Source organism: Sorex fumeus, unplaced genomic scaffold, assembly GCF_029834395.1.
Source record: "Sorex fumeus unplaced genomic scaffold, SorFum_2.1 ptg000055l, whole genome shotgun sequence".
Lineage (NCBI taxonomy): Eukaryota > Metazoa > Chordata > Mammalia > Eulipotyphla > Soricidae > Sorex > Sorex fumeus.
In genome coordinates this window covers 1,666,393-1,678,776 of record NW_026606112.1, presented here as the reverse complement: position 1 = coordinate 1,678,776, position 12,384 = coordinate 1,666,393, and the positions used below count along the sequence as shown (strand labels likewise).

General features: G+C 39.8%; 1 protein-coding gene across 1 annotated transcript in view; it reads left to right on the top strand.

Moving 5' to 3' along the window:
• SLC30A9 (solute carrier family 30 member 9) overlaps positions 1–12,384 on the top strand; it is a 68,788-nt gene that overhangs the window by 18,411 nt on the left and 37,993 nt on the right. The window contains exons 4-9 of the mRNA XM_056125539.1: positions 1,215–1,314; positions 3,912–4,004; positions 4,970–5,052; positions 8,691–8,749; positions 9,461–9,528; positions 11,545–11,647. Coding sequence (XP_055981514.1) covers positions 1,215–1,314; positions 3,912–4,004; positions 4,970–5,052; positions 8,691–8,749; positions 9,461–9,528; positions 11,545–11,647 — 506 coding nt within the window. The remainder of the gene's footprint in view (positions 1–1,214; positions 1,315–3,911; positions 4,005–4,969; positions 5,053–8,690; positions 8,750–9,460; positions 9,529–11,544; positions 11,648–12,384) is intronic.

The window sequence follows — 12,384 nt, the reverse complement described above, 5'->3', positions numbered from 1 at the left end:
GTAGCTGGAAATGATCACGCTGGACAAGAACTGAGTGTTAAAAGTAGGCAAAGGGATATACCTGATAACCTTTCAGTATCTGTTTTGCAAACCACAGTGCCTAAAAGTGAGAGTGAGAGAGAAGGAGAGGGCAAGGAGGAGGGAGAGGGGAGGGAGAGAGAATAGAAAAGCACCTGCCATAGAGACAGGCTGGTGGGGGGTGGAATGGGAGGTGGGATACTGGTGCTGGGAAGTGTACACTGGTGGAGGGATGGGTGTTGGATACTCTGTGACTTGTATGACTGAAACCTAATCATGAACGGCTTTGTAAGGGTCTATCTTACAGTGATTCAATAATTTTAAGTACTAAAAAACAGAGGAAGCAAAAACATCTTTTTATTTATTTTGGTAATCCTGGAAATTGAGCCCAGGGCCTCACACAGTGCAGGGCAAGTGCTCTACTGCTTTATAGTAGTACTCCGGCCTCCTTCCTGGCTCTGTGCTCAGGGATCACTCCTGGAGGACTCAGGTAATGAAATGTAGCTCTGGGGATTGAACCAAGGTTGGCCGCAGGCAAGCAGGCAAGCACCACACCTGTTGTACTGTCACTCTGGAACTACATTTATTTGTTTTTAATTTTTAATTATTTTGGTTTTGGGGCCACACATGGTGGTACTCACAGGCTACTCCCAGCTTGGTGCTCACGAACCAAATATGGGACTTCAGCGTGCAGTGCTTGTACTCTGACCTTTTGAGCTATCTCTTACCCCTTATATAAGGAATTTAAATTGTATTTGAACAGTTTAGACAGACCAGTAATAACCGTACAAGCAAGGTGTCCATCAGGCATTTTGATGTCAGTTAACATACGGAATGTGGAACCAAAAGTTAAATGGCTGCAAACATAATTTTCTGCACAGAGAACTTTATTTATTTATTTTTCCTGATGCAGCATGAAGAAAAATATCAGTAATGTGTGGCGTTTGCAACCCTCAGAATATATTCATCCTTCAATGTGATGTTCATTGTATATAATACCTGTTTGGTTTTATTTACTGATTTTTGGACCTCATCTGCCAGTGTTGGGGGCCTTTTCCCAGCTGTGCTCAGGGACCATATGGTGCTGGGGACCAAACCCAGGATTCTATCATGTCAAGCATGCCCTCCGGCCCTTATAGCTATCTTCCAGACCATCACTAACTATTTTTATATATTCTTTATATTTTTAAATTTAGTCAAAGCAGTCCTTAAGAAGAGGGAATATGGACCAAAGTATACTAAGAATAATTTCATCACTGGAGTCAGAGCAATGAATGAGTTCTGCCTTAAATCCAGGTATGGACTTTTATTTTTTAATGTGGTCATTCGATTTGTCTGAACAACCACTTATTTCTTAGCATGTTACATGCTATTAATCATGTAAAACCTTTCCCATGCCTCTTTCTTAGCCTGAGAAAATATTTTTGCTCAGTGAAATAAATGTCAACATCGTTATCTTATGAAACTGAATTTTGCTGTGACATGAACAATTTTAATTTTTCTGAACCTTTAAATTAATAAAAGACAAGTTCTTCAAGAACCTCTGTGTTATACAGGAATTTGTTTGGTTGCTATGTTACATGTAATAGAATTAATAGTAATATTTTCAGATTAGACTGTTTTTACTTTTTAAAACAATTTTCATCGATTTGCTCAAGCAGGCACCAGCAACGTCTCCATTGTGAGATTTGTTACTAGCAGAGTCTCCTGCCCCTGCGCCTGGCTGTTCTCACCGGGGTCCCTTGGAGGGGGGTGGGTTGAGTTTCCCTCCCTGCCCCGAGCAGAGCCCCAGCAGCTGAAGACCTCTGGAATCCAGCCACAGCCATGCCAAGACCACTCTCCACATGCTCAGACAAACCTCACACATGAAGGAACCGGCGGAGGAACCCAGGTGTGCGGGACCTGGGGCTGAGGTCTCCAAGGATGCTCGGAATGGGACTGGGCCTCCTCCACCCAGATCCCCCATCTTCTAGTAACTCGACAGTTTCACCCACTAACTGCCCCCGGTGCTGGTAATCCCATCAAGGGCCAAGATCCAAAGACTATAAAACCAAGTTCCCAGAAGACCTCTTATTGACTAGTTCTCACTCTCAGAGAACCCAGCAGGCTACCGAGAGTATTCTGCCCACAGGGCAGAGTCTGGCAAGCTCCCCACACCATGGCATATTCAACAGGCCAAAACCCACTAACGATGATGGGTCTCATTCCCCTGACCCTGAAAGAGCCTCCAATGTGGCACTTGCTAAAATCTCAGGGCTAGGACGAATGGAGACATTACTGGTGCCTGCTCGAGGAAATCGATGATCAACGGGATGACAGTGATAGTGACAGTGAAAAAAATTTTAACTAGCAGAGTTGAATACATTTATTTATCTTTATGTGCATAGACTGTTGTTTCTTTTAGGCATACATTATTTTCCGTTATCTTTTGTTATAAATTCTTATAATCAGATTTAAATTATATATTTTATATATTAAAGGTTTTCCTTTTTGTGTTACTAGGGAAGCAGTATTTGTGTGGAAAATTACTTAACTTTTCAGAGTGATCAGAAGTCAGCCTTTTTGTCCTCCTCTTTATAGTCATGCGTTCTGTGGTTTAGTATCAAAAATATATAGAAATAAGGATTTCTGTAATCAATTTTATAATTTAAATATCAAAACAATATAGTATTGTTACTGATTCTTGTGTTATTTTTCTTTGATGAGTCTTTTATTTCAACTTTTAGAAAGGATCTGTGAATTAAATAACTTAGATTTTGCTGTCTCTAGATAATAGTCCCGGGACACAGTAAAGATGTCAGTGACCCACCTTGTTCAGTGAGTTTGTGACAGATTATAAACAAGTACATATTTTTTGGTACCTGTTCTCAATTTTTCTGTACCTTTTCAGAATTTTCTTGTGAAGACCAGTGTTCAAATAAATGCTGTTCAGCAATTTATTTGATGAAAGTTTATATCTAAACCTTTTAGAATTTAAGAAAAAGGAAAATAGTTTAGTAACATAATTTCACAATACTCTATTTTTATCTTTGGGTGTTTTTTTTTCCCAGTGAAGCAATATAGTTCTATTAAAAGAAATTTAGAGGCATGCGAAGGAGAGAAAGAGAGCATGTTACTTGTTCAAAAGAAAACATGAGTTTCTTAAGTCCCTTTGGGCTGTATTGCCATGTAGTATTAATTTGGATTTGAACAAAAATTTAAACAATATGGATGTAAATTTCAAGTTTTGTGGTGGCCCTCCCCAACAGTGATGGGCTTACAGCCACTGGTGCCTGGGCAGTATTTGGGGAGCAGTGTGGTGACGGGCCCAAACCTGCAGTTCCTGCTGGTAAGGGATACACTCCAGCCCCTGAACTGCCTGCTCCCTAATTTCAGTGTTTTTTTTTTTGCATTTTGTGTCATACCTGGCGATGCTCAAGGGTTACTCCTGGCTCTGCACTCAGGAATTACCTGTAGCGGTGCTCGGAATCAAACCCTGGTGGGTCATGCGTGCAAGGCAAATACCCTACCCGCTGTACTATTGCTTTGGCAATAATTTCAAATTTTTTGATTGAAGACTGATACTTTATGTTCTTTTCATTACTCCCCCTCCCCTTTATATATTGCATTGCACGGAGTATGAATTACATCCACCATAAGGGATTGCATCTCTGCATATTATGTTAATCGCTTGTATATTGAGCTCTATGAATTTTTTTCCCTTGTTTCTAGGCCAGTTTTGGTGTCAAATGCAGTCTTTCTACTGCTTTAAAAACTATATATTTCTGTATTCTAAAGATGAGAATCAATGTTATCTTCATAACAGAATCAATCTTATCTGACTTTAGCATTCTTCTTAAGTACATAAACCATTTGAAGTTTATCTGAATACTCCAACAAATCTTTTTCTTCAGTGATCTAGATCAGCTTCGAAAAATCAGACGACGAAGTCCTCATGAAGATACTGAGTCTTTCACTGTGTTTTTGAGATCAGATGTGGAAGCAAAGTAAGAACACAGTTGGTGTTTTTTTTTAGTACAATCTGAAATTGGGATTAATGAAAATACATTGCAGATATATTAAAAGATTTTTAAAATAACTTATTTTAAAAGCAGAATGTTGTATCTGCAAACTTAATTACTTAAAGTTACTAGTATGTCATAGCTAAAATAGCTATAATTTGTAAGACATTTGATATTGAGTTTATATTACAAATTTAATTTTGAAAAGTTCTTTAAGTACCTTATAGTTTTCTTTTTCCTTTATAATTTTTATTTTAAACACCATGATTTACAAAATGCGTACAATAGGGTTTCAGCTATAAAGTGTTTCCAGCTCTAATCCCATCACCCCATGACCTTATTCCTCTGCCAGTGACCTCAGGTTCTTCCCATCCGCTCTCCTGGCACCTTAACAGATAAATTTTAAGCTTAATGATTGTAGTTTGGGTCCCAAGTTTTCTACTTTGTTTGGTCTAGTGGTTTAGTGATGTACAGATGCCTTACTGCTGTACCACAGAGACCCCAAGGCCCCTGGTCCTTGTCCCTCTGTTGTTTCCAGGTCTCTTATTGCCCACTCCTTGTTTTCTCTCCTTCGTTGGTGTTGTTGTTTTTTTTTGTTTGTTTGTTTTTTCTGTTATCTAGAGCTAGTGTTTTGCCTACCTTTGATACCCTCTATTCCTTAGACAGGTTCTTTTATAAACCACAGAGTAGTGAGAACATCCTGTAGTTTTGTCCTTCTGTCTTACTTCACTTAATGTAAGATCCTCCAGTAACATCCAGGTTGCAGCATACCTCATAATTTTATCACTTCTCGTGGCTGCATAGTATTCCATCATGTGTGTATGCCACAACTTCATTATCATCCTTTTCCCAAACAGATCTGTTCTTTGTAAGATTCTCCTGTGTATTACATCTAGATTTAAATATGATTTAGTAAAATGATAAAATTGGCTTTGTGTTTGTGTGCACAGATCTTTGGAAGTGTGGGGAAGTCTTGAAGCTCTTGCCAGAGAGAAAAAACTGCGTAAGGAAGCAGAAATAGAATACCGAGAAAGTGAGTATAATAAACTGAAGCTGAGTATGTGAGAAGCAGCATGTAGGCTGCATCCGTGGGTCTGTACCTATGATAACTGTGTATTCTCTTTCGGTTTCATATCTTTTAGTTTTGGCTCTGTTGGTTCTAACAAATAAGTTTCTATTTTGATATTCAATTCTTTTGTAGGAATTAAAATTTTTTTTGAGGTGGGGAGCATCTCTGGCAATGCTCATGGGCCACATCTGACTCAGTGCTCAGGGGCCACACCTGGTTCTGTGCCTGGTGGTTCTTGGGGGACCATACCCAGTGCAGGGATTTGAACCAGGATTGTGGCTACAGCCACGTCCGCAGCAGGCACTTTAATGTTTAAACTATCTTTCTGGCCCAGAATTATTATTTTGTTTTCTTGTATGACTTTAAAGACGAGGACAGGAAAAGAAGCTGGTTTGTGGTTTCTGTGTATATAACATGAATATTAAAACTTACCTGATAGGAAGATTATACTTGTTCTAAAAGTGATAGAATAGTTCTTGCAGAAAAGCATGTGAATTCAGCTACCATATTTCAAATGAATTCCTTCAGCGTAATCTGCCTCCTCCTCATCTTCCCCCTCCTTCCCTTCTAAGGTAACCATTCTATTACCAGTGTTTGCTAGTTTCTTTTTTTGACTCTTCTTTAATTTTATAGTCTTATTTATACTATGTGTAAAATGGGCTTTATTCCCTTCCATTGTCTTAAAAATTAAAACAAGAAATTTGCAGCAGATGCGTTCTCTAACCCCAGAACCTATACTTTCAGAGTACTTTTCAGACACAAGGAAACTTCCACATTAAAAAGCCATTGACTGGAGCTTACACTTAATCTTCACTTGGAAAGTAATTAATGCAATGTGATGATGTGCCAAAATGCAAATGTAAAAAAGAACCAAACTTAGTAGATTTCTAGAAATGTTTTCTGAGTAAGGAATATGCTTACTTGAAATCATATGAGGAGGGGGAGGAGTAGCCAAGAGATAGTACAGTGGATAAGGCACTTACCTGCACGGAGCTGACCTTGGTCAATCCCTGGCACCACAAATAGACTCCTGTGTACCACCAATTGTGGCCCCAAACCAAAGGGAAAAACAGTCATACTAGGAGCTAGAGAGATAGTATGGTGATTAAGGTACATCCAGCTACCCAGGACAGTTCCTGGTACAGTACAGTTCTCTTGGTATTGCCACCACAGGGCCTGAGCTATACCAAATCCACGCATTGAACCTAGGACCCAAATGACCCGGAATTGCTGGGAGTGATCCTGGGTCTTCTAAGCACTTCTTGGAGTTGTACACCTGTCGTTGCCCCTCACCACCCACCCTAGTCAAATACTGATTCTAGTTCTTGGTCATTCTTTCCTGTAAGAAATTTCAAATATGGGAAATCCAGAATTTCATTACTGACTCTAAGCATTAACAGATGAATATTTGCAGTTGGGAAAATATTAGCTTTGTCCTTTTAGGGTCTCTGACTAGGTTTGAGAATTGAATGCCATAAAATCTATTAGCAGGAGAAAAATACGGATTTTTGGATTGAAGTTTTTATGAGACATGTTAGCTTTTAGAAGGAAACTTTTTTCCTACATAAACTTTTTTTTCTTTTTTTTTTAATCTTGATTGAATAAAGAGAGGCAATTATGGAAAAGTAAGTAAAAGAGGTGAAAAGTCAAAGGAGATAAAAGTTCTTTTTAAAAGAAATTTTACGGAGGGCACACTGAACAGTGCTGGGGCCTGCTCCTAGAGACGCTTGTCTTGGTCGTGCAGGTCTTACCCCAGGTGCTCAAACCCAGCAGTACTCAGGGGTACCAGCAGTGCTGGGGGATATGTGTGGTGTCACAGATCAAATCCATGGTTTTGCATGTACCAGGTGTGTGCTCTACCATTTAGCTACAGCACCACCAAGAGTAACTTTGATAAGGTATGTTTATACAAAATTCTCTCCGCCTTGATGCCTATCTTTGGGGATAGGAATTTTTCTTTGCTGATATGTTTTACATGGGGACTTTTATCTCCTGCTTTTAGGAAGGAAAGGGGAGATCAGAATGCATAAGACGTTCAGAAGTGTTAGGTATATTCACATTGTCATGAAATGCATCTCCAGAACCTTTTTTTCATACAGCAGAATTGAAAATATATCCATAAATAACAATTTCTTAACATCCCTCCCAACACCTCCAGCCACTGGTAACCTCCATTCTTATTTGTTCCTATGAACTTGAATTTCAGTACACATGTGTAATATCTCACATATAAATATTTATCTTACTTTGGCAGTGGTGGTTGGGGATACACCTAGCAGGGCTCAGGGACTTTTCTCAATTCTGCTAGGTCTCACTGCTGGTGGTGCTCAAGGACCAGGCAGATGTGTTGCTAGGAATCAAACCAGGGCTGGGAGCAGGCAAGGCAAACACCTTAACCCCTATACTCCAGCTCCCCTATTAGTTTTTCTTACTTATTTCATTTAGCTTCATGCTCATCCATGACAGGACTGTCTTCCTTTAGGTTAGTAATTCCATTGTATGTATTTAACATTGTTTTTCCATTCATCTTGAATGAATATTTTGAATATTTTGGTTACTTCTACTTCTTGGCAGTTATGAATCATGCTGCTGTGAACATGGTGTATCCCTTTGAGAACCTGCTTCAGATTTTGGTCAATGGGGAGGATCTTCCCAAATCGTGCTCAGGTGGCCTGAGAGCCCCTCCCAGCAATACTCAGCCAACTGGGCTGGCAGTTCAAGACTAGGTCCCAAGGATGTTGTTCTGCAGATCACCATGGCCACTCCAAAGTGCTGGAGACCCTCAGGGACACACTTGTCTATTACACTTAGTGTAGTGTTCATGTAGTGTTGGGGATTAAACTTGGGTTGGCACGTACCTTCCATACTATCTCCTGGCGCTCCATTTTAATTAGTTAATTTTAGCCATAGCCATTGTTGCTCAGGATTTTGTTCTAGTCCTTTGCTCAGCGGTTACTCCTGGCAGGCTTGGGGGGACCAGATGTGGTGCCGGGGATCAAACCCTGGTTTGCTGTGTGCAAGTCAAACACTTACCTGCTATACTATCATTCCAAATTCAGATTTCTTATATTCCCCACATGCTGGGGTGCTGGGATCAGAACAGGGCTACCTCTGGTGTGGAGTGTATGTGGGGTGGGGGTAGGGGGCAGGACATTTGCTATTTTGGGAATGGAACCTAGGTCTTAATACATGTAAGATATGTGTTCTGCCTCTTGAACTACACCCCTTGCCTCTGTAATCTGGTGTTTGTGGTGGTAGCTAGTGGGGCATATTTTAACACGACCTTAAAGAGAACAGTTGTGATCATCTAAGGTGGCTGGTGAGATAGCTCAGGTGATAGAGAACAGGTGAGCATATGTGAGGCCGTGGTTTTATCTCTAGCTTTGCCGGTGTGTCCCTTGAGGTCCTCCCCACCAACGTAACCTGCCAAAGCACTGTGAGCACCACACCACGAGGTCTGAGCACGGAGCTACAGGGCTGAGCGTGTTGGGAGTGGCCTGGGGCCTCTGAGCAGTGCAGAGGGTAACCCATAATAATGTAGGATAAAGTATATGACAAGAATATTCACAAATTAAATATGTTATAAAATTCCTTTCTCACAGGACTATTTAGAAACCAGAAAATCTTAAGAGAATATACAGATTTCCTGGGAAACACTAAGGTAAAGGTATCTCTCTGATAATGTTGTATGGGGGTTGCAAAGTGAAATTCTAGCATCCATGTATTGTGAAATTCTACCATGTCTGAGATCCTAGTCCAGAGACTTGGTAATTTACTGATTTTTAGCCTGTTTCTGTTTAACTTTTTTGAAATTAAAAAGTTTTGATTTAAAGATGTAAGTTTTATTTAAATATGTAACAATTATAATCCGTAAACATAGATTAGAAGAGGGACAGTTAATGAGTCTTTAGTGTAATTAAGATCTTTCAGATCCACTGTTTTCTTTATTTTTTTATTTCTACCTCTTTTTTGTTGTTGTTTTGGCCCACACCTGGTGGTACACAGGGCTTACTCCTGATCTGTGCTTAGGGATTACTCCTGGCAGGGCTCAGAGTATCTTATGCTATTCCTTGTTTAGAAGTTATTTAAAGGAATAGAAAAAAGTTAGTGGTTCAGAAAGATAACTCAAAGGGCTGAACACATACTTTGCCTAATGAAGGCCTGGATTCAGCGCTTTGAGCTACTTTGCTGACCTTAATTGCTGCTTTATTTTCGAAATCTAAAAAAACAATCTGGACACAAAGAAATAAGGAAGTCTTGTTATCGAAAGGTTTGGATAGAAGAAATACTTTCTGTCAGAATTGCTTCTGAATGTTTTAAATTGTTTTATGGGAAGTTTTAGAGAAGATTCTTTTTTTTTTTTTCCCAATAGCCACGCTCCAGACCAACATCAGTTTTTTTAAAGGGGCCAGGAAAAGTGGTAATGGTTGCCATTTGTATGTGAGTACTGAACAAATAAATCTTTTAAAATAGAAATACTTTAATTTTTAATGTGTATATATTTGACTTTATACATTTAGTACATGTATCTAGATGAAGAATTGGAACCTTATATTTTTTAGGAGGAAGTATGAATAAATCCTTGTTTTTGCTAGTATAGTTTTTGGGGAAAGAGGTCACATATCTATTCTTTTGCTGGATGTATTTTCTTATATGGTTAAGATCTCAGAGTACTTGCTTAAAACATTGCTTTAAGGGCTCGAGTGTATCCTTTGCATGTGGGAGCTTTAGATTTGATACCTGATACCACATGGTGCTCTGAACATCACTGGAAGTGACCCCTGAGCACAGTACCACTAGGTGTGGGCCCCAGGGCAAAAATGTAAAATGCCATGATCAAGTTGTATATGACTTGATATGTGTATTTGTAAAGTTGTTTACAATAATTGATTGCTTTTAATATTTGAACACCAATTCCATCACCATTACACCTTCCCACCCACCACCATATTTCGAATATTTCTATCCTGAACCCCAAGTCCTGCTCCCAAAGCAGAACCAAAATAATTTATTTTGTATTGCTTAGTATGAATAATCCACTAAAAATTATCCAAAAACATTTTTTTAGAGAAAAATGTGTGAAGATTATTGTATTTCACCCAGGAACCCAGGAACCAGGAACTAGTTCTATAATCGATTAGTAAGATGTTGTTAAAGGTTGAACCATATGTGCTCGGCCTGAGCATGTGGAGAGCAGCCGTGAGCATGGTGGTGATTGGGCTCTGGAGGCTTTTGGTTGCTGGGAGGGACTGGCTCCTTTGGGACAGAGAGGGAAACTCACCCACCCTACTCCGGGTTGCCCCGAATGAAACAGCCTGGCTCGGGGTCTGGAGGCATCTCTATGATGTATCGTTCTACCAGCATTCCTTTTGGAATCTGAGCCATCAGCTTATACAGAGCAGACCATGCTCACTTTAGCATCTTTCATCCTCTAGTGTGTCCCTTTCATCCTCTAGGTGCTTGGCTGGCATCCATCTGCCCTGTAGAAACAGACTGTGTCCAAAGTCTTGATTTTATTTTTATTTATTTATTTATTTTTTCTTTTTGGGTCACACCCAGCGATGCACAGGGGTTATTCCTGGCTCATGCACTCAGGAATTACTCCTGACAGTGCTTGGGGGACCATATGGGATGCTGGGAATCGAACCTGGGTCGGCTGCCTGCAAGGCAAACACCCTACCCGCTGTGCTATCGCTCCAGCCCCTATTTTTATTAGTTTTATTTTTTATTTTTTGCTTTTGGGGTCACACCCAGTAATGCTCAGGGTTTACTCCTGACTCTGCACTCAGGAATTATTCCTGGCAGTGCTTGGGGGACCATATGGGGTACTGGGGATCGAACCCAGGTCAGCTGCATACAAGGCAAATGCCGTAACCCTCTGTACTATCGCTCCGGCCCCTAAAAATCTTGATTTTCATATTGGTCTCCTACAGGGTGTTTTAAACTTTTCTCGAGACCCCTTTTTGCCTGAGAAATGTCATATGGGGGAGCATAGCCAGTAACACCTTAGATTCATTATGCAGTTGATTTTGAATTAACTTTTGGTCAAAGTCTTCAGAAACTTTTTTTTTGTTGCTGAAGTTTTCATGACCCCTGCCCCACATTTAGTTACTGGGTCGGGACCCACAGTTAAAGAAGCCAGGGCCTATAGAAAAAATCAAAGTGTGTATCTTCTTTTACCAACCCCAGAAACATAATTTCTTATATCATCTGCCCTCCTAATAGTTCTCAAAAAGCACTTAATCTGTTGACATATCTTATAACTCCTTGAGCAGTGATACCATAATCTTTATTTTTCAAATTTGTATTTTAAAACAAAGTTCCAAAAAACTAGGAATACTCATTAATTTATTTCAAGTAGATTCTCTAGTATGAAGTCTATACGCTGATTTAAGCATTTTGATGAAATTTTTATCCATACCTACTACTAAAAAAATGTTGTCTTTTTTCTTCTAGCAATGGGTTAAACGCCTTCTTTAAATTTCTAGCCTGGATATATACGGGTTCAGCAAGTATGTTCTCTGAAGCTATACACTCTTTATCAGATACTTGTAATCAGGTGAGGAATGAGCTTTTTTTTCCTTCTTTTTTTCCCCTTTCCCTTTATTGTTGATGTTGGGGGTCTGTATGTTTGGGTATGGTGCTCACTACTTGATTGAGGTGTGCCAGAGTTCACACTTGTGTTACTAGTAAATGCAGTTAGTGAAGCCAGAGAGCAGATTCTTATCCTCACGTTTGCAAGGTGCGAAGCCCTTACCATTGAATCATATCCCTTGCATCCCTTAGTGTTTGTAAGATAGGTGTTTTTTGTTTGTTTGTTTGTTTGTTTAAAGACTTTCATCTAAAAGTTGATCTATTTAAACAAAACCAACCCAGGACCAGAACGATAGTACAACGGTGGGTTAGGTGCTTGCCTTGCATGCAGCTGGTCCTAGCATCTCATATGTATCTCATACAGTGGGTAGGGTATGCACATGACCAATCCGGGTTTGTCCCTGATATCCCATGAGGTCCCCTGAGCACCACCAGGAGTAATTCCTGAGTGCAGAGCCAGGAGTAACCCCTGAGCATCACCGGATGTGACCCCAAAACCAAACCCAAACCAAACCAGAAAAATAACCTTTCAAATAAGTGTTTTCCATCTTTCAGATAAATACCTAAGAATGGTATTGCTGAGTCATATGGAATTTCCATTTTTATGTATTTTTTTCAGGTCTTCATGCTGTTTTTTCTAGTAGCTATGTCAGTCAGCATTCCACTAAATCATTCCCATCAGCAGTGTACCAGAGGTTCCTT